This window comes from Cicer arietinum, chromosome 5, assembly GCF_000331145.2.
Source record: "Cicer arietinum cultivar CDC Frontier isolate Library 1 chromosome 5, Cicar.CDCFrontier_v2.0, whole genome shotgun sequence".
NCBI lineage: Eukaryota > Viridiplantae > Streptophyta > Magnoliopsida > Fabales > Fabaceae > Cicer > Cicer arietinum.
Genome location: NC_021164.2, coordinates 78595474 through 78623317, shown reverse-complemented (window position 1 = coordinate 78623317; position 27844 = coordinate 78595474). Strand labels below are relative to the sequence as shown.

Here is a 27844-nt window from a genome sequence, read left to right as displayed (position 1 = left end):
TTTAAAAAAGAAATAAAATTTGAAATCAAACCATCTTCTCCTTTCTCTCGCTCACCCCTTTCCACTACTGATCTCTCCATCATCACTGCAACTAATTCCTGTTTCTTAAAGAAGACGAAACAATCACTCTCCGTCGGAACGTGCGTTTGCGTTTTATTCATAATATCTTAAAAGTCATCGAAAGCGAAAAACGAAGAAAAATTTAAAAAGCGATGAGAATCAATTTTTGCTTCCTTTTGTTTGTATAGCCATGTGAGAGTTCTGACACATTCACTTCTTCATCCACGCTACTTCAATAGTTCGTTTTTGTTTCTTTCTACTGAGTCACCAACTCGGTGGTGAGTTAACTCAATGGCGTCTTCCTCTCGAGCAAGGAGTAGTTCACCGTTTTCTCACCGGAAGCCTTCGACTCCTTACTCTTCCACTTCTTCGTCTTCTTCACTTACAAACGGTAGGTTAATACCTCGCTCTTCTTCTTCTACTGCGTCGTCGTTTTTCAACACTGGAGGCCGATCCATGACTCCGAGTCGCGGTCGGAGTGAGTCAACGTGTTACGGTTCACGCGGTTATAGAGATAGTTCTCCGGTTGCGTTTGGGGCGGAGGAGCTGATTGCAGAACCTGTTGATACGTCTAGGTCAGGAGATAGCATTTCGGTCACGATTCGATTTCGTCCGTTGAGGTAATGCTTAGATCTGTATTATGCTTTCAGATCCATTGGTGAATAATTGAATTGTTCGATTGTGGCTTTTGTTTATCGGTTAGGTTAAATATTACTGAATGATTTGGTTGCAGTGAAAGGGAGTATCATAAAGGGGATGAGATCTCGTGGTATGCAGATGGAGACAAGATTGTTAGAAATGAGTATAATCCAGCTACAGCTTATGCATTTGGTATTATATTAATTAGTTTTGTTTGATTTTCTTCGAATTATTTTTTGGTCAGGGAAACAGGTTTCTACTTGGGAAATTGATTATGATTTTGCGTTAAATGTAGAAACGTGAAATTGTAGATGTTAATTTTATAATTCTGATTTAATTATTGACAGATAGAGTTTTTGGACCACATACCAATTCAGACGAGGTGTATGAAGTAGCTGCCAAACCTGTGGTGAAGGCTGCCATGGAGGGCGTCAATGGTATGAAATTCTAATATCTGGAAATAAGGCGAATTTACAATGTGTTGTGTGATCATAGTTTGATTTGGTACTACCAAGTCATTTTCATGGATTGATCAAAGCTGTTTTGGTTTTAGCTGATATATATCTTTACTAGAATAACTAGGCTAACTGGTTAGTTATACATACTGTTCAGTGTTAGTTAGAGTAGCTACCGAGTCAGCTGAATTTTGAAGATAACTCTTTCCTTTTATAAAGTTGTTTTGGTTAATGGAAAGTAACTTTAATTCTAAACATTGCAGGAACGGTATTTGCTTATGGAGTGACGAGTAGTGGTAAGACACATACAATGCATGTAAGTGTCATTCTTTAGCTAACTGCTTTTCATTTTATTGTTTTCATTTGATGTTTTGTGCTCAAAGCCAGTGAGTCCTGCGTCACTTTTCATCAATCATCATATTGCAACATCATAGTTTAGTATCTAGATTGCAGAGTTTATCCGGGTAATATTGGCTGTTTGTCAAAAAAAGGTCATGTCAGGTAGTTGGTACTTGGTAGTAGTAATTTTGTGCCAGTTTGATTTTTGAACATGACGGCGCTTCTTGAACACTGGCTGCCTTTTTGTACTACTTTTGTGGGGAGTGTAGGTGATAGTTGCTTGATGTTTTTGTAGCTAATGATTACTTTTCCGAAGATTAGGGTCTGGGTTATGTTTAAAGGGTTTTGATCCACTTACAGTTGAGATAGTTTTTTTTTTGGGTACTACACAGTCTTGTAGGATTCTGATCATTCTTGGTTAAAAGGGATTTTAAAAGAATTAGGTATCGAAGAAGGGTGCATTATACATCCCAAGAAAAAGGGAAGTTTTGTATGGAAAAGGATTTGCATGATTGGATTAACCATTTGATTTGATATTGGAGCCTTAGTTGCTTCAGCATGCGTGCTGTGCGGTAGATGTATTTTGAATGCAATTGTTGTAACTTCATATTTCTGTCCAGTACACATAGTTCTGATGACCCATTCTTGTTAACTATTATTAACAATTAAAATTGACCTTGCTCCTGTACTGTTATTTTCACTCCCAGTTGTCAAATCATATGATCATGTTATGAATTGACTTGGTATTTCAGATAGTTGTTACCATGCTCTAACGCGTTCATTTGCAAATAGTAATGATAGGAAATCTATTTTCTCCGTTTGCTAAATTATTGATGCTTAGAAATATTATTGTGTCACTGGCACTGCTCTTTGTATGTGTGCAATAATGCAAATAATAGGAGGTCTGCACAGGATAGTAATATAATTATCTTTGCTTATTATAGCATTATAAGTTGCAACCATAAAGTTGGTTGGGTACTACACAGTCTTGTAGGATTCTGATCATTCTTGGTTAAAAGGGATTTTAAAAGAATTAGGTATCGAAGAAGGGTGCATTATACATCCCAAGAAAAAGGGAAGTTTTGTATGGAAAAGGATTTGCATGATTGGATTAACCATTTGATTTGATATTGGAGCCTTAGTTGCTTCAGCATGCGTGCTGTGCGGTAGATGTATTTTGAATGCAATTGTTGTAACTTCATATTTCTGTCCAGTACACATAGTTCTGATGACCCATTCTTGTTAACTATTATTAACAATTAAAATTGACCTTGCTCCTGTACTGTTATTTTCACTCCCAGTTGTCAAATCATATGATCATGTTATGAATTGACTTGGTATTTCAGATAGTTGTTACCATGCTCTAACGCGTTCATTTGCAAATAGTAATGATAGGAAATCTATTTTCTCCGTTTGCTAAATTATTGATGCTTAGAAATATTATTGTGTCACTGGCACTGCTCTTTGTATGTGTGCAATAATGCAAATAATAGGAGGTCTGCACAGGATAGTAATATAATTATCTTTGCTTATTATAGCATTATAAGTTGCAACCATAAAGTTGGTTGTAGTGTTAAACCTGTCAACAATTAGTATTTTTTTTCTTTCCAAAATTTATCGTTTAGGAAAGATAATTAGTATATTTTATTGTCATAGTATTTATTACTAGTTACAGAAAAAAATGTAAAATAATTAAGGGTATGTTGGTGACTAAATAATTAGTTGAAAATTTGAAGGGAGTCCTATAAAATGGAACAAAAGAAACCTCTCAAAAGATACCTGCTGTGTATCTAGCAGAGACATGATGTTTATGAGTATGAAATGAGCACATGGCATTAAACCTGTCGACTTTGGAAGTTTAGTAATGAATCCATACTTATTTCTTCTCAGTTCTTGTGAGAGTAACTCCCCTAGTCCAAAGTCTATTAATAAGTCATACTTATTTCTTCCCAGTCCTTGTGAGAGTAACTCCTCTAGTCCTTTTCCTGAGGCAACACATTCTGTGGCAAATGTTTGGTGAAGTTGTCCATTGCTTGCTGCAGTCACTTGAATACTTCTGTTTAGAACTCCATGTCCAACATATGTAAATGCTTGGTTCACTTGTTTGCTTCAGTTTCCAATGTCTTTCTGCATGTGAACTGCAGTATCTTATTGGTATATTTTTCTATGTAGGTTTGATCTTTTCGTTTGTGTTTTTAATTTTGTTTTTAATAATAATAATATATGCAGGGTGATCAAAGTTCTCCTGGTATAATACCATTAGCTATAAAGGATGTTTTCAGCATGATCCAAGATGTAAGATTTCTTGTTAACTTGGTAATTATTGATTTTATTAAAATTACATATGCGCCACTGTTGTTCATTATAACATGTTTTTTGAAGTACACGAGATGTCTCGCAACCCTTTTGTCGTAGTTGCCATATCTCAATCTCTCTCTTCCTGTGTGTGTGATAGTGTGCATGTGTCACCCTCCATTTTCCCTTTTGTTTGGCCATCTTTGTGCTCCATTCAGGCATTAGTTATTACTTATTTATTTACAAGGATACTTGAACTGTATGCCTTGATTGGTAATTTTTAGTTGTTGCTTCGATTTGGCATGATTAGAAGTATACCGTCCCATCTATATCTAATTTTATTTTCCTGCAGACTCCAGGAAGGGAATTCTTACTCCGAGTGTCATATCTAGAAATATACAACGAGGTAATAACTGAACATTATTTGCTAAATTATCTTAATGCCGAACATGGTCTAGTGTTTTTTTTTTTCCCATCCATGACCATTATGTGACAGATTTTTACATTGTTGCTTGTGTGTTGTGTTTGTGTGAGTGTCAGTGTGTGCGTTTCCAAAATATTTGTTTGTGGGAACATGCTGGTTATTTCTGCTTGGTTTCAGGTGATAAATGATTTGCTTGACCCAACTGGGCAAAATTTGCGGGTCAGAGAAGATTCACAGGTATCACATTTTGCTCTTATCTTGATTGAAATCTTTATTTACTGTTGTTTTTCCATCTATTTTTGCGTTTACCTGTAATCACGGGTGTCTGACTCTGTTTCATTTGTTCTTCAATACACAAACCCTGATATTTCCAATCACCTTGGAATATAGAGTACATGTGCTTTTGCATGATCAGTGATAGTGTTCATTGTCAGAAGATTGAAGTTCTTATGTATCACAATCCTTTTCTTTGTTTGCTCATAAAAATATTCAATTTAATGTTAAAATAATGTGTTTGAATTTCATTAAATAAATATCAGTTATGATATTTGTGATTTAGAGTGTCTAGAAATTTATTGTCGATTTAGAAGCTGGGAGCACTTTGTTTTCTTATATCTAATTGTATACTTGGTTATTAATCTTGGCTTGCAGGGAACTTATGTTGAGGGTATAAAGGAAGAGGTTGTTCTATCTCCAGGACATGCTCTTTCTTTTATTGCTGCTGGAGAAGGTACCTTTTTTGACAATGCTATTTACAAATTTCCTCCCACTTGTTTTTTCAAGAGTAGATAATATATTACTTGTGGACAATGATTGTCGGAGAAACATTTTAGTAAGCTAATTTCTTTTTGTCGCAGAGCACCGTCATGTTGGATCAAATAATTTTAATCTCTTTAGCAGCCGGAGTCACACAATATTCACACTGGTAAATATGCTCAATATTGGTAGTATTAAAATTGTTATTAAACTGATAATTTTTTCAGCTTTAAGTCTATTCAATGATAAATATCTATCACATCCGGAGGCAGTATGTTTTTAAATGTCTAAGCAGATTTGCTGTACTTTCCTTTTATGCATGCTTGTTGGAGCTGGTTGATGATTGAAAGTCCAAATAAAGTGTCTAATTATATATCAATTAATGTATTTTGGCTTTCTCTCATGAATCGAACCTCATCCGTTCAGTCAAATATATTCTAATTAATTTTATTTTAAAATTTAAATCTAAGTTCTGTAATCATCTGATACATTTACAGATGATTGAAAGCAGTGCCCATGGTGATGAGTATGATGGAGTGATCTTCTCTCAGCTTGTATGTAAAAATTATTTATGGCTTATCTGAGATTTCCATATTTATACCTGTTGGATGACTTTCTTCATTTTTGTTTATTATTTCAGAACTTGATTGATTTGGCTGGATCTGAAAGCTCAAAAACTGAAACAACTGGATTAAGAAGAAAAGAAGGATCATACATCAACAAAAGTCTTTTGACACTTGGAACAGTAGGTGTCATACTGTCTATATTTTCGCTACGGAGACGTTTTGTTATGTCTTTGTATTGCACGTGAGACCACTATTTTTAACTTCTAATTCTTGGCTATGGAAAAGTTTTACTATGACGTTTTCTTTGTACGCGACATGCTAGTTTTAGAGCATGCAATATTTGTCTGCATTGCTAATTCTGTTAAATGTTGATAAATCATATCTGTCACGCTGAACTATTTTCAAATAACAGCCTTCTCTTTGTGTGTGGGACCAGTAGAATTGAATCCTTTTTTATTTTTTGTTTTCCCGGTTGCGGAAGGCCTGAGTTAATGTCTTGCTATTGTGATTTTAATGAAGGTTATTGGAAAATTGAGCGAGGGGAAGTCATCTCATGTTCCATATCGAGATTCAAAGCTAACCCGCCTCTTGCAATCTTCTCTTAGTGGACATGGCCATGTTTCAGTGAGTTTGGAATTCTATAGCGTTTTCAACGATTTGATTGTTTACCAGCAATTTTTGTTGTCACTTTTAACTCTACTATTACAGATTGTCATTCTAATTTAAGATGCTACTTAAGTAAGGTTATACCATAGTTATTCTAGTTCTCATGTATGGATTTATTGGAAGTTTGGAACATAATATGTTAGTCTGTCTGCACATGGGTTTCTTATTAACATTTGTTCTCTAACATGAAAATTTCAGCTTATATGCACAGTAACTCCAGCGAGCAGCAATATGGAGGAAACTCATAATACCTTGAAGTTTGCCAGCCGGGCAAAACGAGTAGAAATATATGCATCACGTAATAAGGTTGATAAAAACTATTAATTATCTATACCATGGCATATGTCTATTAGCATATATATACTGGAGATTCCTAATTTGCTGTGGAATAATTTGTTGGCAGATTATTGATGAAAAGTCTCTAATTAAGAAATATCAAAGAGAAATTTCTGTTCTGAAACTCGAACTTGATCAACTAAAGAAGGGAATGCTAGTTGGTGTCAGTCATGAGGAGATTTTGACCTTAAAGCAGAAGGTTTTTATCTTCATCTGATGTTAATTTCTTGTTGTTATTGCTAAGCAGGCTCTTGCAATTGTCTAACCATATTTTCTTGTATATTGTGCCATTATATGAGTAGTTGGAAGAAGGTCAAGTGAAAATGCAATCAAGATTGGAAGAAGAGGAAGATGCCAAGGCTGCTCTTATGAGTAGGATTCAGAGGCTAACCAAACTCATTCTGGTTTCCTCAAAGAATGTAATTCCTGGATATCTAACTGATGTTCCTAACCACCAGCGAAGTCACTCTTTTGGCGAGGAAGATGTGAGCTACTCCTTCAATTACTTAGTATAGATTGTGTTTTTTTCTTCCTCTTCCCCATTTTGGGGCCGCAAGTACTCCAGAGAGACCTGGCATTTTTGTTTATATTGCCTCCTTGTAATTGAGAGGTTAAAGGTTTGAGTTGTCAAGGTAAATCCGTTTATAATAAACTTGCTATAGGTTCGGCCTTTTCTCTGTATCTCACCATGGCATAGGAGCTTCACATTATCAGGTTGTCACCCCCACGAAACCATTTTTCTCGAAGTGATAGTGCCCTCAGCTTCTTGCTACGATATGCAGTAAAACTAGTTTAGCATAATTCTAAATTTCCATAGGCAATAAATCTCCTGTTGTTAATGGTTGGTCTCCAAATAAGTTTTGCTAGGTACTACTATGCAGTGATTTTTGTTCTTCCGTCACTGATCTAGTAGACATAAACCATTATGGGGACGAAATGCTTGAAGCCCAAACGGATTTCACGTGAACCATTCTATGGCGTCCCTTTAACAGCTTAAACTTTTAGATTGAGTTGAATTTTCACTGCTCTAGTGCTTAACTATCTGTTTTCTTAAATATGTTATTACATAGCAGAAAGATATCTTTTGTGTAGAATAACTTTCGTAGTGTCCTTTTTTAAGGAAGTGTTGAACAGTATATAAAGTATTTATTCTTTTTTATTTTTCCAGAAACTTGATGCCTTTCGTGATGGTATGTTGATTGAAAACGAGAGTCAAAATGATGCTTCTTCAAGGTCATCACATCTGTTTCATGATGGTAGACATAAAAGATCATCAAGTAGATGGAATGAAGAATTTTCCCCAACTAGCAGTACTGTTACTGAATCAACACAAGCTGGTGAACTGATCAGCAAAACAAAACTGGCAGCAGTAAACTCATTCCCCCTCACTAACTATATTGTTATTTTTCAATCTTAATTTCATATCACTTGTCTCAATTATTATTTTAGAAAAAAATAATTGTAGTCACAAGGAAGTTCTCAAAGTGGGGCTGTGGTGAGTGGACCACTGCATCTGTATTGGGATCAGTATGGAGTCTAGTTTTCAAATTAGCCACTTAACTCATTATCAAGGGGCAAATTGGTCTTTGCCTTTTATTGATGTCAATATCCTGAGCAATGGATTTGGGCTGTTTAGCATATATTTTGAAGTTTAACTATCCTAGGGTGTTTATGTTAGAGGACTGCTCAAATAAATGATACAACTCAGCTAAACGATGGTGAAAATTGCTTGAGTGGATGTGGTGATATCATTCCTCTTGTTTTTATCACACTTTCACTTGAGTATTACAGTTCCATTGTAAAACAATTCTTGAATACTGTCTGGCACAATTGCATTTCCCTGTTGTTTCTCACTTTAAGCGGTAGATCATTACGTACTCTTTCATAGTTGTTGCTTTTAATGCTTGTTGAATTGTAGGGTGGGGTGACAATGTCCGATCAGATGGATCTTCTAGTTGAGCAAGTCAAGATGCTAGCCGGAGATATTGCTTTCAGTACCAGCACTCTGAAGCGCTTGATGGAGCAATCTGTAAACGACCCTAATGGCTCGAAAAGTCAGGTATTCTGCCTGTTTCAAGCATTTTTTCGTTTAACTGTGTTGTCAATAAAGAATATTAAGGGTCTGTTTACTTTGTGAAAACATTTTGTTTTCATTTTTTAAAATGTTTCTTTTTTGACTTGGAAATAAGAAAAACAATTCTTTTGACATTTTTATTATTTTTGAAAATGCAGATAATTGTTCACTTCAAAAGCTTCTTATTTCATTGTTAGCAAGTAAAAGTAACATAAATTATAGAAAATAAAAATAGAAAATGTTTTCACAATGTAAATGAACCCTATATTTTCTATTCGCAACATTCTCTCTAACCTGTTTATGTTCTGTTAGGTCTGATGTTACTACTGCACATACCTATAGTGTCATTAAGTTTGTTTGATATGTTTGTAATGCCAAATAGTTTTGTGAAAATGTTTATGGGGTTTTGATGCACCATGCCTTCTTAGACAATGCTGGCTTGTTTACAGATTGATAAATTAGAACGAGAAATCCAAGAAAAAAGGAAGCAAATGAGGTTGTTCGAACAAAGATTAGTTGAGTCTGGTGAATCATCTATGGCTAATTCATCACTAGTTGAAATGCAGCAGGTATTCAGTCAATATTACAGATTTGAGGGTTGTTTATTCATGTAAATGCTTTACTAATGGTCATTCATGCATTTGTTTTTCTTCGTGGGTTTGTTGTTACAGACAGTCTCAAGATTGATGACTCAGTGTAATGAAAAAGCCTTTGAACTGGAGGTGAGTAGTATTTTAGTTGTATTAGAGTGTTTCTTGGGTAGTAATCAGTTTAGTTCCAAAATCATATGATTTTTGTACGCCCTTCTATTTGGTCATTGAATTGTACACGGTCAGATACACCTAGTTCGACACTGATCATTCCTCTACAATACGTAATATGTCTCTTTAAAATATCTGCAGATTAAATCTGCAGACAACCGTGTCCTTCAGGAGCAGCTAAATGATAAGGTATGTGTCGTCTCATACACTTTGCGCCCCATCTCTTTTCTCCTGTTGTCTTATTTATTTATTTATTTATTTCAAACTAACAAGTTTACACGAATCCATATGCAATCCTTTTGTTGATTTTTCTTTCCTAAAAGTTGTATTTATTCTGTCATAATGTTACAAAATTTTCTATTTGACAGCCTCCCTCTTTGAATTTTCTTTTGTCAACAGTGCTCTGAAAACAGAGAGTTGAATGAAAAGTTGAAACTGCTAGAGCAGCAACTGGCAGCAATATCTAGTGGTACATCGTTATTATCTTCTGAACAACCCGCTTCCGGAGAACACATTGACGAGTTAAAAAAGAAAATTCAATCCCAGGTAAATCAGATTTTGTTGCTTTCTAAGTATGAATTATATGCATTTTAATACTGTTTCATTGCTTTTTGGTCTCTTCCCTTACTATGATGTTTTTCCCCTGCTTGCCTTTCTTTAAGGCTGCTGAGTGATGATACGTTGTCGTATTTGATTGCACTAGACTGACATTTTTCCGCCATGTTTTCAGGAAATAGAGAATGAGAATCTTAAGCTTGAGCAAGTTCACTTGTCAGAAGAGAATAGTGGGTTGCGTGTGCAGAATCAGAAACTATCCGAAGAAGCTTCTTATGCCAAAGAATTAGCCTCTGCTGCTGCTGTAGAGCTAAAGAATTTGGCTGGGGAAGTGACAAAACTTTCATTGCAGAACGCGAAGTTTGAAAAAGAATTGATGGCTGCACGAGACCTGGTCAACTCCCGTTCTGTCATGCAAACGGTTAATGGCGTTAACCGTAAGTACAACGATGCTAGATCCGGGAGGAAGGGGAGGATTTCTAGCCGCACTAATGACATTTCAGGAGCTGGTCTAGATGACTTTGAGTCATGGAGTCTTGACGCTGATGATTTGAGGCTGGAACTGCAGGCTAGGAAACAACGAGAGGCAGCTCTTGAGGCTGCATTATCTGAGAAGGAATTCGTGGAAGAGGAGTACAGGAAAAAGGCTGAAGAAGCCAAGAAAAGAGAAGAAGCCTTGGAGAACGATTTAGCTAATATGTGGGTCCTTGTTGCTAAGTTAAAAAAAGAAGGGGGAGCTGTCCCAGAATCAAACGTTGATAAAAAAGTTGACGGGGCTCAACACATAAACGATAAAAAAACTAATGGAAATGAGAGTAATTGTGTCTCTAAGGAGCAAGTTTTGGATGTATCAAAACCAGATGGTGAAACTCAAAAGGAAGAACCCCTGGTTGTGCGCCTTAAGGTAATACCATACTACAATTATTTTTATGTTTCTTTGTCCTAGAAATTTTGAACCGATTTCTAGATTGACCAACAGGATATTAATTTGATAAAAAATATTAACCCTCCCAATGGTCTTATTTATTTATACTAATAATTGGGGGTCCAAGGGTTACTAGCAATTCATTGTTCTCTACTCTGAAATATTCATAGCTTTTGTTTGAAAACACAGTGTAGTGATGCTAAACGCACGTCCACTCACCGCTCCAATTTGTAGATTTTAGGTAAACGTGAATTGTGAATGTGGAAAACCTGTATTCCAAACACGCACTTAGAAACAATAAACATTTCCGAAGGTATTTTCTAAATATTCTGGCAGTTGGATACCTTCATATACCAAAGTACCATTTTTAATTTCTACAGTAATTATTCTGAAATTCTTGAACTTGGATCATTAGGTCTGATGACAAAGCATACAGTTTCTTTGATTTTTACTACAAAATAAATAACTTGTGCTTTAAATGCCTGCTGATATACCGTTTTTGAATTGCAATTTATGATTTCAGGCACGCATGCAAGAGATGAAAGAAAAAGAACTCAAGTACCTTGGGAATGGTGATGCCAATTCCCATATTTGTAAAGTATGTTTTGAATCTCCAACGGCTGCAATTCTTCTACCATGCCGACATTTTTGTTGTAAGTTTTTCAAAAGATATTGGAATCTCTTTCATTCACATACATGGCAATTTTAAAATTTTCAATTTTTTGAAAGAATACTTACACTTTCTTGTTTGTTCTTGCAGTGTGTAAATCTTGTTCACTAGCTTGTTCTGAGTGTCCTATATGCCGGACAAATATTACAGATAGGCTTTTTGCTTTTACATCTTGACCCTATTAACAAGGTCTTTGCTTTACCTTAATATTTTCATGCATTCTATTCAAAAGTTGTAAAATTATTAACGTGTTTTCATTTTTGGCTGTTTTAATGTTTGCAGGGCTCTATTGCATTGAATTAATATGTCCCATGCAATTACGGGTGCCATTCTTTTATTAGTTTGCCTGTATGTAAGACCGTTTAAAAGGTACATCAATATCTTATTTCTTTTAAACTACCCCTGGGGAACTGTATAATAGGGGAAAAAAAGGGGTTGCGGAGAAAGAATGTAAAAAAGGGAAAGGGTGCAAACACCACCACTGAAGTACATATGAACGATGTATGTTAATACGGTTAAATTTCGTTGCAAAGTCCTTTGATGGGGGTTAAGAACAATGACAGTTTTCTGGAACTTAAACTGATTTATTTTTTTGTTTTGGATTTAAAGAGTATATACTATTTCACTATAAAAATTTAATTATTTTTCCCACTTAAGAAATTAGATCTTTAATGTATATTATATTTTTGATTTAAGTAATTGATAAAAGAAAAATAAAAAAATATAAATTGAATAATATTGTTATTAAAAAGAGTTAATTACATAAGAGTTACAAATTATTATATAGGCAATTAGATTTAATGTAAAATAATTAACTAATTACTTTAACTAACTAACCAATTTAATTAATTACTCAACTAAGTAATATCCCTCATCAATCTAGAATGTGTGTATTACAATTCTGAGTTTGGAAAATATCAACAAATATAAAATTTCAAAATACATTGACTAAACTTTTTTTTAAATGTCGAATATAAATCGTCTAACAGGTTTTGAATATTGAAAATACATCGCCTAAGATTTTTTTATGTCCAAAATACATCGACTAAAAGATTTTAAAACACTTGAAAATACACCGACTAAAATATTAATTTTTGTAAAGATTTATTATTTTCTTAAACTAAAATTTTTTTTTAATGTAATGTTGGTTCTTCCTTTTTTTTGTTGTTGTAATAGGTATTGAATCAAATCTACACCAATATGCTAGATCTTCTTTTGCCTTTTTTTTTCTCCTTTTTTTTTGATGGGATGAAATCTCATATACAACTTCTTAGTAATTGACTAGAACTTCTAATTCAGAATCCAATTATGATTTTTTTGTTCTTTATATAAACAAGAACATACTTGTTTTTTTTGTTGGTAAGTGTTGAATCTAGAGACTACATTTCTACTCAAGATCTTTGCTTGCATTTTTTTTAATACTAATTTGTCTAAAAAAAAATAATTTTGTCGTCAAATGTTTGTGTGTTTGAAAGTTTTTCAATAAATGCACTTGAATCCATCTTTCTTACTTGATGAAAATTGTTGATGTTGAAATAAGATTGATATCAAAATATTAAAGAAATCTTAGTTTTTGGTAAATTTTTGTTGACAAAAAATGTTGCCCTTAATGCCCATTACTTGATTTTTCAATTTTATTTTATTATCATCATGATGATGATGAAATGATTATAAATTAGAATTTGAGAGAGAAAGAGAAGAAAATGAAGAAAGAAAGAGAAATAACTAGTTTTGAATGAATAAAAGAGAGAAAAATAAATAAATAATTCAAGAATTAAATAAGAAAGAAAAGATAAATAAATTAAATTTCTATGAAAATTTTCCTAATAATTTTTTTAGAAATAAAATACAGAAATAATTAGCACTCTACTACCATATTATGATTTTAAGGTTAAACAATTTATGAGAGAAAAATAGAAAAAGGTAAATTAAATGATATTAATAATATAAATAATTAATCATATAAAAAGGTTGCAAACAATTATATAATTAATTAGATAAACAATTAACTAGTATAAAATAATTAACTAACTAATTAATCAACTAAAATATCTAATAAAATATATTTAAATTAATTATATAAAGAGTGAAATGAAGTACAAAGAAATGATATCACGTCCAATTGTTTTAAAAAATCTACGTAAACTATTTTGTTCTATTCTATGATTCATTATCCCAAATTCAAAGATACCCTAGAGTATTACTAATCAGAGAGACCCAAGGAGGGGTGGCTCAATGGTGCCATGCCCACCATCTTATTTAATATATGTATGTATTAAATTTACTTTTTGATCATCTAAATCTCTAGCGTTTCTTTTATGTGTACCGCTAGTAAGTCAAAATAAAAGCAACATTTCATTAAGTCTTTGCTTGCTTTGAGAGAAACAGCGGAGAGAAACATTGAAGAGAAAAGGACAAAAAAAGTTAAAGATTTGTTCTATTTGGCATGCAAATAAAGCGTGGGTCCCATACATTTTTGCTCTTTCTAGTGAAGTGAGAAGAAAGGGCCTAGAAGTGACCAAAACACTAATCAAAATGGTAAAAAAGTCTTTTAAATTATAATCTTTTAGCTTCAAAATTTTTTAAACTATAGGGTTACGGTAATATAGTCACATTTGTTTTCTTAATTTGGGGGTGAGTGTGTACTTACCAATCAATTTTGGGGTTGGATTTATAAATGTTTAATACACAGTTTTATTATATAAAATGAAATAAAATTTAAAATCGTTTAAAAATATTTTATTTGATAAAAAATAATTTAATTTAATTGTTATATATCAATAGCTTATTAAATTTATAACTAAAATAAATGAAAAAAGTTTGGACTAATAATTTAAATCTACACAATAAAAAAATCAAGCAATTCAAAAAAATTAAAAATTAATTTTATGTTTAAGAGTATTTTTGTACTTTTAAAAATAATTATATTTTTCTCTTTTCATTTTTATTAAACTAAATAAGAGAAGAAAGACAAATATAATTTTTTTTAATCTATTTTTTTTCATCTTTCTATTATACCAAACAATATATTAAATATATTTTACTTTTTATCTCTTTTTTTCTTCTCATGCGTTTTCTTTCTCTCTTCTCAACTTCTTCCAACAATCAAATGTAACCTAAAAGTAACTTAGAAGAATCCTTGATTCATTCTACTGTTAATGATAATTAAAAGTAATATTTTAAAAAATTATGTGATGCGGGCCTTGAAAATGGGCATATGAAATTGAAGTTGAAAAAATAATATTAAAACAAACAATTCCATTGTTATTTTGGAGGTTTAATTTTCATTACAAGATAGAAACTACTTTTTTATTTTATTTTGTATTAGTTATTTTTACAAGAAAACAATACTATTAGTTATATATATATAGATATATATTAATATTAAATTTGTTTGCATTTACAAAATTAATATTTTTTTAGTAAATTATGTCTTTTAGGTTTGAAGATATGGGAATTAACTAGTGCTATTAAATTCTTGGCTCCACGCCTATCACAATTGACGTGACTCACCTTGTTGGGTTGCTAAAGTAAACCACCGATGTGCAGCCATAATTAATATATTTAAACTATCCCTGTATTTTTTTTATTTTTGTTTTTATTCTATCGTACAAATTGTACAATCTTTAAAAATCTCAATAGGTGATTCCAAAAAAAAAAAAAATCTCACTAGGTGATTCCACAAAAAAAAATAAAATAATCTCAATTGGTCCCATTTGAGTTTCTTAAACGAATCTTGCAGTCACTTTGTCATTCACAAAACATTTTTTGCTTCCCAATTATAGCTAAAAATTCGGTAAAATAATTCATTATTTACCATGATTGTCATGTGAAGTACTATTTGTAAACCCTCTAAAAATCCTCAAGAAACTCTTTGGAGTTGCTTTTATGAGGCCAAAATAGTAGTTGGGAAATCGAAGAAAAAAAAAAAGTAAAGAGACTCGGGCAAGCAAAAATAAACATAAATGAATTGTAAGGAAATGCAGAAAGCAAAATAAAGAGGTTATTTTCCTCAAAAAAGAAAAACAAGTTATTTTCTAACAGATTTTTACAAACAGTTAATTATCGAGAGTGTCTAGATTTCCCTGGAATTTCTTTAACTCCAACCGTTGAATCAATCCGAGGAAGATTCAAAGGAATAGGATTAGTTAGTTGAGTTGATTGAACCTGAGCTAAAGGTACACACGTTACTTGAGGAAACAAATACTTGCTAACATGAATATCTTGGTCCTTAAATTCCGAACAGTTATTCTGCATAAACAAACTTGAAATTAGTTACTCATTCCCCTAAATAACTATAAAATATTTACACAAAAAAAAAACTATATAATATAGAGATATTTTAATAACTAATAAGACATAATTAAATGTCAAATTCTAATGTACAATAAAAACAGAATTGGTGGTATGAATTTTTTAACTAATTTTTTTTTAATTTTGACGTATTCATTACTGTAATATCTATTAAAATTAATTAAATTAAAAAATTTGATACATAAATAATCATTTAACTATAGATAATTTAATTTTTATAATATCAATAATTATTAATTTTTAAATGTATCATAGTTAAATAGATAAATAATTTCTTTTTACGTTAAATAGATATACAATATCTTTTTATGTTGCCATATGGATAAAAGATATGTTTGTTACGAATTTAAAAGAAAAATATTTTGTTGTTTAATAATTTAGAAATTATATACGGAGATTTTTAAAAAAATTGAAGCAGTTTTGAGTTCATTTGTAAGTAGGAATTACTATTTTAAAAAATAATTTCTTAGAAACTACTAAAATTAATTTATCATTTAAAACAGTTTTTACTTAATGTTGAGTTTTTTGAAAAGGCAGTCTAAATCCTAACTCCGCCTCCGACTACGGTGAAGTTGTTGGAATTCCGGCGCCGAGCAGAGAGCAGCATGAAGCATGAGCAATGAGTAGTCTTAATTTGAAGGTTAGTTATTATAATTGAAGGGTATAGAGAGAGCAAATTAAACCTTACAGAAAGCATTAGGAGCAAAAGAAGCATCGAGAAAATCTTCAAAACAGTAACCAGGTATTGTTTCTATCAAATACTCTGAAATGCTGCTTGTTGATACTGAACCACTCTCACTACCCATGTTCTCTTCAACCTTGTTACCATAACTACTCCCATTTTCATTCGAAACCGATCTCTCTATTATATTTGTTGATGATGATGATTCTGGATCCAAAGAATTGCTTGAAAGCTTCACGCCACTTAGAAGAAACCTGTTATGTTTCTCTGTATGTTCATTTGCTCTGTGAATTGAAAGGTCACATTCTCTGCAAACTATCGCTCTGTCTTCTTGGCAAAATACATATCCACGCTTCTCCTGCAATATAACTTCAAATATTATTTTCTTTTCATTCTATTATATTGTATGATAATCATCACCAATGTTTACATTATGTTTTTATGTTGCTGTAATAGCAACACTACTGTGATTTTTATTTTTGTCTGGTAATTTGAAGTTTGGTCGAGTATGAAAAGTCTGGTCAATAATTAACTGAAATTTATTAATCATTTTGATGGATTTGATTGCAATTGTATGAAATAGGAAGGATTGCGATGAGTGCAGGTGCTATTTAAAGTTTGATGGATTCATACTTGACAGATATCACAAAGAGGGAATTCTTTGGAGTGAAGGTGAATGAGAGAGAAACGTGTGTGTTTGGTTGCAAGCTTATTGGCATGGTGGATGGAAAGGTCACATCCATGGCAAAGAGCAGCTTCATCTGAAGGACAAAACAAAGAGGCTTGAACTTTCTCACACACATCACATTGGATCTTCATATCACAGTTTTGTGGTTTGATTGCTTGTGAGGTGTTTGTGTTAATGTTTGTGTTATCTTGACTCCTTTATTTACTTTTGTTGAAGGGAAAAAGTAAAGGAAAAAGAGACAAAAGAATTATGGGCAAATTGGCATTAGGGTCCAGAAACATCAGCTCCCACTAGGCCTCAGACTTGAGGGTAGTATTTATTGATTTCTGACTTTGAGAGACTCATATGAATGCCTATTTCATACCTATCTCTCTTTTATTTTCTTTGATTAAAAATTAAATAGGGAGGGAGGGAGGGACTATGCAAGTTGGGTATTATTATTATTATTATTATTATTATTATTATTATTATTAGTATATGGTTGCACAATAGCTTTCGCTCTCATTCTGACTTTATCAGTTTTTTTCTGAACTTTGAGGCATGGTCTGCCTTCTCTTTTATTCACTAGATGCATCAGTACATCTAGCTTACTTGCCATCCTATGTATTTAGATAACCACTTCTTCACTATTCTAAGTTAACTACTAAATAACAACTATTCAGATTCATCTATTTAAGGCATCCAATGTTTAACTATAGATAGTATTCCATCAAGAACAAGTGGAAAAACAAATCCACATTTTTTTTTAACAAATTTTATTACTAAATATAATATTAAATTTGGATCGTCCGATATTTCAACTAGGTGAACGTCCAAAATTTATGAGTGCAGGGTGTCAGAATTCTAAAATAAGATAAAAAATTTAGTTCCTTACAAAAAAAAAAGCAACGGGAGTGATCCACTTTTTTTGTTGTGTTGTTAAACAATAGAAAAAGATTTGATTTAATGAAAATTTGAAATCAATAATTAAAATTATACTATCTCTTTTATATCTCTTAAAACAACTTTAATTTTTTTAGATGACTTTTTAATATTGTAACTAAATACTTAAAAATTATGTAGAAATAATAGTAATTGAAAATAATTAGATTAAATATTTGTATTTAACATCTATAAATATTTAAGTTTTTAAGAAAATCAATTTATACCAACAAAAGATGTTTTTATATTTTACCAAATGACATTTAAAAAAAAAAGGTCGGATCAAATGTTTTTTGCATTGGAATATAGAAGCTCTCCTAAAATAAATGACAAATTAGATAAAGAAGATAAATTGAGATGATGCCACTGATTTCACTACTGTGAATTATTGATGATCAAAGCTTCCTTCTCTCCCTCTTTATAGGATCATCCAAGACCCCATATGTCTTGACTAACTCATATATACCTATCATTCTTGGCCATATGACTATACTCACTATTAACCCTAAAGATACATGTCAACCCTAATCCAAACGACTAGAAAGAGACAAAAGCGATAGAGTATTTGCTGAAGATAAATATTTTTATTCTCAAAAGAGCCAAGCTTCACACTATATGTATAACATTGTTCCGACTCAATAAAAGATACATTTTCTTCATTCTAATATCTCTCACACTACTTAAATATATATTTACTTAAATGTTAGAGTGTAAGTACCACCCCTTTAAAAACCACAAAGTACCGTAAATCTCTTGGTATCATTTTTTTTATAAAGAAATGTTACAAATCAATGATTATGTTGATTTTTGATATTTTAACTTGGGACTATCTTCCTAATTCTCCTTGAAAGTTGCTTAACTTAACCTGAATTATCTCCTAAGGTTGTAATTAGCTAGTGAGATATCTCTTGCTAATATCCTTGATTAGGCGTTGACAAGTTGGCCTAAGTTATGGACACTCGAAATAACACAATTGTCTCGAAAATCAAAGGCGCAATTAAGCAAAGACATCATCACACACACATAGATAGGGAGAGAGTCTAGTTTAGAACTTTCATTGCTTTGCCTTTTTAACTTCGTTTGGCCAACTAGTTATTGGAGGGGACCAAGCATGGGACACTAACATATAATTGTATCAAATTTAGGCCATCTATAATCAAAATATGACTTTGAGGTCAAATATCCCAATCGTTGGTTTGGTCTAATGAGTCATATTTTGACGATTTCATTAAATATTTTAAAATAAATATTTATAATATAACATGTTGCATCTTGGATCAAACGATGGAGATGTGCTGCTTCAACAACTATTGTAGATATATCAATCACACCTAATCTAAATCCCATTTTACCAAGCAAGCATGGTAATATAAAGGGTTCTCACATCAATTTGAATGATTCAAGAAGAAATGAACATGTGTTTTTAATATCAATATATTTTTGTGTCAATAGGAGGATTAGTGAAACATTTGAGTTAAAAATAACAACACAATTAAATTGAGGAGTGTATCCTCGTCTAAAATTTAAAATATTATATATATAAATTATTTTATATATAATATTTAATATCAATTTTTCTATCAAATTTAGAATTTTTACTATACTTGATAATACTAATTTTTCCTATAAAGATTAAGTAACTCATTATGTACTTAAACATAATTAGTTTTGAATCACGGTACATCACCAACAAAATCTACCTCGAGTTCTATTCAAGAACACATGTACATATACAATAAATTATAGTAATTTACATTATATATAGGTGATTTTTGTCATTTAAATAAAAAAATCATAATGTAATCCTTAATGTTTTAACAAATATTGAGCATTTAAAGAAAGCAAATTTTCGTCATTGTATCATACTAAAAAATATGAGAACTAGGTTTAAACGGGGATAACTTAACTAAAGTATGGAAAATCATATAATTTTTATTTCCTAATTATAAAATAAGTCACAAAGTTTGGTTGAGTTACTAGAGTGCTGTCAGATCCTTGTTGATACAGTTTGTATCTCAATACCCAATTTTAAATTTTAATCATGCTAATAATGTAGATGCAATGATAAATTAACAAGCCAGCTTGACAAGTCTTTTAAACTTTATTGCGGATGTATTAAAATATTTAGCTTATAGATTTTTTTGGAAGAAACATTTATAAATACTGTAAAAGTGGTTTTGCCAACTTTGTTCTTTCCTTGCAATATGCGTCATATTAGTTGGCTAAATGTGGCACTACTGAGTGAGAGTTATGTACATTAGCCAAATTGAAAAGTACAAGAATAGAAAACTTATTAAATTAATAAGTCGGCTTAACTAGATGACAAAACCACACTTTTTTTGGAGGGACTAGATCGATATGGATGATGATATTGTATGTGAATCTTTGAACAAAATATTGTATAAGATATGCAAATTGTTAGCATAGGTAGTGACTAGAAGATAAGAAAAGAACATCGCACTTTTTGACCATTATGTATTTAAATTTTATTGTTTCAATACTTCCTCACATGGTTAAGGTTTTGTATGACAAAATGATTTTTTTTATATATGGAGTGTCTTCTAAAAAATAACCTCAAAAGCATTCGATGCAATATTGCAACTCAAGTGGGTGATGAGTGGCCTCATTTTATAGATCATGGTCGGGGGTGTTAAAAGATTAATTAAGCATTTTCTAGGATTCAATTCCAAGTTGGTTATTATAAGTGCAAAAGTGTGATAACTCAAAATTTTCTTTTGGATCTCATCAAATTAAAAATAAATGATAAGTTTCTATCCAACAAATCACATAAATTTTCAATTTATAAGGATAAGAATAAGATAAGATGAATTCAACATTGTGAAATTCATTTACATACTTGGTATATATAAATAAATAAAAATATTTCTCAAACTCGGGTATAAGACCAAATACTAATTAGTACATATTTTTATTTAAAAAGGTGATTTTTTTAATAAATATTTGTTAAGTTATTTGTATCTAAATAAGGATAAGGATAAAATAAATGTAGACAAATATTTATTGTTATAGTCAAATTTTCGTTGGTGTGTCAAATTAGAGTTAAAAGTCACATTTAATGAAAAAATTGACATTAAACAATATATGACTCAGAGAATTCACATGCTCGAATATAATGTTTTAAGATTTTGAGTAAAGATGATGTGTTCCATTTACTTGTGTGATTTTCATAATTCAACAATTGTACAAAAATTTGATTTCACTAAGCATAATCGACTTTTTAATTAAAAAATTTCTTGATAGTTATGATCAGACAACATGTCTCGTTGATATTATGTGCCAACAATCGTTCACGTGGAACAAAATTCTTAATTAATCAATCCAAACAAAATTTAAACATTTTTAAAAAAAATTGAGGGTTTTAGATAAAAATCTTTGAGAAAAGTATCGGTGAATGTTGGTCCGCATTTTTTATTAAAATCATAGTCGAAAAGGCTTTCACGGACCGAAACTTGATGGAAGTTGCCTACATTCTGTTTGCTCTGCGGTTTGCATTTTCACGTGGGTCACATAATTATAACAAATAAGGACCATTTTATAATGGGGACCTCTATGTCATGGGTATTACCTAGCGTAATCAATATAGCCACCTCAATAACTCAACCTTCTATACCATTCCTCCTTTTTACTTCTACAATTCATATAATTACTATACTTTTAATTTATAATCTAATGTAGGAATCTCTCGAAAATTAAACAAGAAAACGGATTTTGCCTTCTGCAAATACACAACAACAATTGTTTTATTTATAATTATTTGTAAAAATAATGTAGTCATAATTCTAGAAGGTCTTCAATATGTAAGGTCTGGCCGGTGTATCTCAAGATCCTCCCAGAAGGACCCTTCCAGTTTGGTTTCCTTGTTTGGTGTTTTTTTGTCAGACATTACATATTCGAAGGACAGGGTCTCCTTGCATCAATTGTCTTCTATATAGTGACCGATGAAGGTTGTAAGGGTCTGTCCCTTACATTTTTTTATTTTATTTTTTTTACTAAGTCAAAAATGACATTTTATAGTGCGTCTTTTATAGCGCTTATTAAATACAAGCGCTGTTGTATGATATTTTAAAAATAACGGAGGATACAACAGCACTTTTTTGACAAGCGCTGTAAAAAAAGCGTTGTAAAAGACTGTGATTTCACATAATTAAAGGACCTATTAGAGCGTTTTTTGGAAAAACGCTGTAAAAAGGTTTTAAAAAAAAATAAGGAGGTCTTTTACAGCGCTTTTGAACAAGCGCTTTAAAAAGTCTGTAAAAAAGCGCTGTAATAGACTTTCATAAAATAAAATAAGGAGGTCTTTTACAGCGCTCTTTAAAAAAGCGTTGTAATAGGCTTTTAAAAGTAAAATAAGGAGGTCTTTTACAGCGCTCTTTAAAAAAAGCGCTGTAATAGACTTTTAAAAAATAAAATAAGAAGGTATTTTACAGCGCTTTTTAAAAAAAGCGCTGTAATAGGCTTTTAAGAATTAAAATAAAGAGGTCTTTTACAACGCTCTTTAAAAAAAGCGCTGTAATAGGCTTTTAAAAAATTACTATAAGAAGGTCTTTTACAGCGCTTTTTAACAAAAGCGTTGTAATAGGCTTTTAAAAAATAAAATAAAAAGGTCTTTTACAGCGCTTTTTAAAAAAAGCGCTGTAATAGGCTTTTAAAAAGTAAAGTAAAGAGGTCTTTTACAGCGCTCTTTAAAAAAAGCGCTGTAATAGGCTTTTAAAAAATAAAATAAGAAGGTCTTTTACCGCGCTTTTTAAAAAAAACGCTGTAATAGGCTTTTAAAAAATAAAATAAGAAGGTCTTTTACAGCGCTTTTTAAAAAAAACGCTGTAATAGGCTTTTAAAAAATAACATATAACAGTAAATCGCTTCAGTTTCCTCTTTATTACATAAACTTCACTACACTTCAGAGTCCTTCTCCTCTTCATTATCCTTCTCATTGCGAACCCTAATGTCCTACGAACCATATTGTTAACCATCTTCATATTTGTTACTATCCCTACGAACATTATTACATACTCTTCTCAATGAGAACCCTATTCTGTCCTACGAACCGTTCGTATTTCTGCGCATTCTCGCTGTTTCTTCTTAAACGAAACCGTAACCTTATGAACTCTACGTATTTCTTCGCACTCTTCAGGTATTGTATTCATTTATTCATTTATTTCTTATATATATATATATATAATGTGTCTGTTAATACTAATAATCACATTTATTTGATAGTGTTTTACAAGTTTTCCGAGCTCAAATGAGTGCTACAGTGTCGAAGCAAAAATCAAATAAATCACATGGATTCTAATAAAGGTTTGAAATGTATGGCTTTAAAATTTCATTAACAATCAATCCACAAATATTTATTGACTTATATGTTTTATTTTATAGTGCTCTCGTCAAACTAATAACATAGGCTGCGGATACTGTATATTACGATTTATGAAAGAGATTGTTGTTATAATCCCAGAAAGAGATCTAATTGAAATAAAGGAATGCATATTACAACGCTTTTTTTAAAAAGCGTCGTAAAACTAATACAACAAGCAGCGCGTTTTTAGAAGAGATTTACAGCGTTTTTTTTATTTTAAAGAGCGCTGTTGTATCTTTTTACAGCGCTGGATACTACAGTGCTTAATTTTTTGAAAAAACGCTGTAAATGACTTAAAAAAAGCGCCGTAAAATATCATTTTTCGCGTAGTGTTTACTAAATTTTATTCACATATTATTTGTTGTCTGTCTAATATATTCAATAAAAATTATTAATTTATCTTTAAATCTTAATTTAATTGATAAAAACTGATATCCTAGTGATAATTATATCATGTCATCTACATAATTTATTTTGTTTAGCTTCTCCTCTTTGATATGCATCATCAGTAACCGGTGGAGGATTTGTTGTTATTGTTACTTTATTCTGATCTTTCAATATCTCTGCCTTCATGCCAAATAATTGTAATTTTTGTATTTAAACTTAGAAAAAATAAACTATGCACTACAATGCACACCCATTAATCTTTTAAAATTATTTTATTTTATGTGAAAATTATACTATTAGATTTGTTCCATCTAACAATCCAACCATCATTTATTATAAACTAGCGTTCAAACGTATCTGTCGTTATTTTGTTATGTTGTCGTGTGTATATAAATTTTAATATGCTATTTTTTTTCTTGTATAATTTTAGTTAGATTTTTTAACTTTTTATGCAGTTTAACTGCAAATAATTAGTGTTTCAAAAAAATTGAGAATTACGTTTGTCCATAAAAAATAGCCACATCAAATGAGCAATTTTCTTTTTCAATTATATGCATTTGAGATCAATCTTTCCACTTTGTATTTATTCATGGTAAATAGTACTTGATTATGGTAGTTTGGTAAAAAATACTATATTTTTCTTTTATTATATATTTTTCGAATTTTATATGAAATAATTAAATATGTAAATTATGTGAACCAAATAATATATTTAAAAAAAAAATAGAGTATTATGTTGTAAACGGTTGTGATGATGAAATAAAGATGCGAAGACGAAATTTTTGTACGAACTGTTTTTTGCACTGTTGCGTTGCTGGGAAACTCGGGAATCAGCAGTCCAATGATAATGAGGCCCATAAGTTGACAATATGGGCTTTAATAAATTTCTGTCACCTTCGTACTTTTATGGTTCGTATAGTCTACATTTACACATGAATTGACAAAAATACTCTTTTGATAGTATTTTTTTAAAAAGAAAAAAAATGAAGTGCATTTCATTAAGTACTTTTGATTTTATCATTTTATTTTATAATTATAATTTTAATAATATTCAAAATTATAAAATTAATGGTTCATGTATACTTTGATAGTGCACTACTATTATTCTTTAAAAAAAATGATATATGTAAAATTGACTTTTATGATACTCATTTAAAAAAATAACATTTTTAATGTTCATATATTTTTTTTCACTAAAACATTTGTTTAATTGACTTTTACAATGTATAAAGTGGCTGATAAATAAATTCAATAAAAAAATTTGGATGTTTTTTTACTAGAATATTGAGGATGTTACTGTGTCAAGCATTAACAATTAGTGGACCAGAAATAATTAAAATATTATAAAATCTTCAAAGAATTATATATTTATAGAAGAAATTTTCCTCACTATCTTAAACTTGTTCCGTAACAAAAAAAATAATCTTAAACTGTTTAAATTGTATTTTTTATTGTCTTATAAAAACAAAAGTCTCTATCATTATTAATATAAGAATTAGCTCCTCTAAAATCGTCAATTTACTTTACATGTAAACCAAATATAAATTTAGGTAAATATTTACACATGCATTATAAATTATAGACGTATTAAAAGAAAAAACATTAGTTGTTTATGTTTTCATCGGGAATTATTTATTTATATCTGAAGTAAATTATTAACTTTAGACAAATATAAACTTTAATATTTTTCAAGATTTATTTAAGCTATATATTAAGAATAAACGTTATCGAAGTGAATTAGTGTCACCAAGCTTATATTGTTAAACATAAATCTATATAAAAAAACTCCACTAAAATCGATAGCTGCTATTAGAGTTTTTTAATATTATGTTATAGGTAGTATTGTATCTGTTCCTTTTTGTTTATTGTTTTAAGGTTGTTTACATAAACTAATAATACTATTAAATTTTTCATAGATAATTTTATCTTTTTCATATATTATTTTGAATTATTTATTATCTCAACGACAAACAATTTTTTTCTGAAAAAACTGACACTTAAAAAATGGAATGGAGAAAGTATAAATTAATATTACAAGCTATAAATAGAAAACAGTTGGTGAAGATTCATAATTTGTGTGGCATTTAAGTGGGGTTAATTATAAAGCTAGGAGTCAACAACAGCTAGTCAACACTCATCATATCATATTCATATGTGCCTTATGAAGTAGGGCATAGCAGCATTTTTCTTTTTCTTTAATATAAATTGGATTCACATCCATATTTAAAATCCCTGGGTACTGAGAGGATCTTAACCATAAAACATATGATGGAAGTTCATGGAAGCCACTTCCGGTCAGTTCAGATAGGATTCTTTATTATTTTTATCAACTAGTCCAAGTAGGGAAAAACATTTGAATTAAATATGATATCACTAATTGTTTATGTTCATGGTGGAAATAGGTTAATTCATCTGACACATATTTATAGATCGATCTATAAAAAGTTTAGTTTAATTTAATTTATTAAATAAAAATATTAAGTTTAAAATTTTATTTTTTTAAAAAAATTAAATTTGAACTCTTTAAAAAATCTATTAAATATATCATACTGATCTGTATAAATATAATTAAAAATATAATATTTATATTTATATATAATAATAATAATAATAATAATAATAAAAAAAGAACGACTTTTATATTTTTGTAAGAAAGATTTTTTATTTTATCTATTTAAAAGTATACTATTTATATTTCTGTTATAAACTTTTTTGATTGAAATTTGAACTATAATTTTTTATTTCCATATCTCGACATTTATACCTATTATTCTCTTTTAAAATCATAATATTATAAGTTTGATGATTGTATTTTATTTATTTATTTATTTTTTTACATTAGTGTTTTATTTTTTTATTTTTGTTTATGATTGTTATTTGTGTGTATATATTAAGTTTGTTGCGAAAAATAGAATAAAATAAATGTATATAAATTCAATGAAATTCACGTTTTTTATTAATTTAATAACTTTTATAGAGATAGACAAAATGTCATTTTTCTAATTTTTAATACAAAATAAATTTTTAATAAATTAGTAGGTTAAATTAAGATTTTAGAAAAATAGATCAAAGCTAAAAAAAATATTTGAAAGATGATAAGTCATATTCATACTTTAATTTTGTTTTGAGTAGGTATAGCCTATTTAAACAAAAATGGCGAGGCCTATTTATTCCCCAAGTTATGGTATGTTATGATTTATTTTGGTACAACTACACAAAATAAAATAAAACTGATACTCGGATATAAATATCTTATTTGTAAAAATAAAGGCACTAAGGCACTTTTGCAGAAAAAAGAAAAGAGGTAGGAAGCTACTAAGGGCAAAGAGAAATGAAGCCACTGTGAATGAGATGGAGAGGCATTGTTGAATGAGATATTCCTAAAACACCCTCTGTCCTACGACTACTAATAATTATTTGATTTACTTTATCAAAGACAAATTGGTAAGCTCCCCGGTCGGTTCTTTTATAGACAAAAATTATGCAGTACTTGAGAGTTGAGAGTGAGAATCCTATGAACTAGTATTTCCTAATCCCCGATGCTTGTCATCCCCAATTCGATTATTCAGCTATCAATTTTTTAAATTATATTATTGTTTTAACTAATTTTATTATTAAATCATTAATAAAATATGAAAATAATTTATATTTAAAATTATATGTTAAAAAAACTGCAATTAATAAACGAACTTAAAAAAAACTACATGTTAAAAAACTATAACAAAAAAAAAATGCAATTAAAAAAACAACAAAACTGCAAAAAAAAATATATGTAAGCAATGAGTAAAAATAATTGTCATCTAAATAAATAATCGATATCTAAAGTAAAAATACTAGTAGATGCATTAATGATACAACAACATAATTACAAAAAAATATTTATAATTACAATGCAAAATTATATGATTGTCGTTTAACATTTAAGTTTTAACAAGTCATTAATGTAGAAATCAT

General features: G+C 30.3%; 2 protein-coding genes and 1 long non-coding RNA gene across 3 annotated transcripts; 2 read left to right on the top strand and 1 right to left on the bottom strand.

The window, feature by feature from the left end:
* LOC101511344 (kinesin-like protein KIN-7D, mitochondrial) lies at positions 1 to 12078 on the top strand. The gene is made up of 25 exons (XM_004500721.4): positions 1 to 680; positions 794 to 891; positions 1047 to 1136; positions 1418 to 1470; positions 3723 to 3788; positions 4141 to 4194; positions 4390 to 4449; positions 4864 to 4942; positions 5070 to 5137; positions 5466 to 5522; positions 5609 to 5713; positions 6054 to 6158; positions 6399 to 6506; positions 6604 to 6735; positions 6839 to 7021; positions 7705 to 7905; positions 8455 to 8595; positions 9060 to 9179; positions 9282 to 9332; positions 9513 to 9560; positions 9771 to 9917; positions 10102 to 10830; positions 11375 to 11504; positions 11612 to 11710; positions 11804 to 12078. The coding sequence occupies exons 1-24, from the start codon at positions 352 to 354 to the stop codon at positions 11695 to 11697; spliced, it is 3240 nt and encodes a 1079-aa protein (XP_004500778.1). The 5' UTR covers positions 1 to 351; the 3' UTR covers positions 11698 to 11710; positions 11804 to 12078.
* Positions 12079 to 15465: 3387 nt separating this feature from the next.
* On the bottom strand, positions 15466 to 17336 carry LOC101511890 (B-box zinc finger protein 20-like). The gene is made up of 3 exons (XM_004500723.4): positions 17151 to 17336; positions 16519 to 16875; positions 15466 to 15772 (listed from the first exon to the last, which is right to left on the bottom strand). The coding sequence occupies exons 1-3, from the start codon at positions 17334 to 17336 to the stop codon at positions 15584 to 15586; spliced, it is 732 nt and encodes a 243-aa protein (XP_004500780.1). The 3' UTR covers positions 15466 to 15583.
* LOC140920274 (uncharacterized) lies at positions 16438 to 17568 on the top strand. Its single transcript, XR_012163004.1, has 2 exons — positions 16438 to 16577; positions 17101 to 17568. It is a non-coding gene; the product is annotated as an uncharacterized lncRNA (long non-coding RNA).
* The last annotated feature ends 10276 nt before the right edge of the window (positions 17569 to 27844 follow it).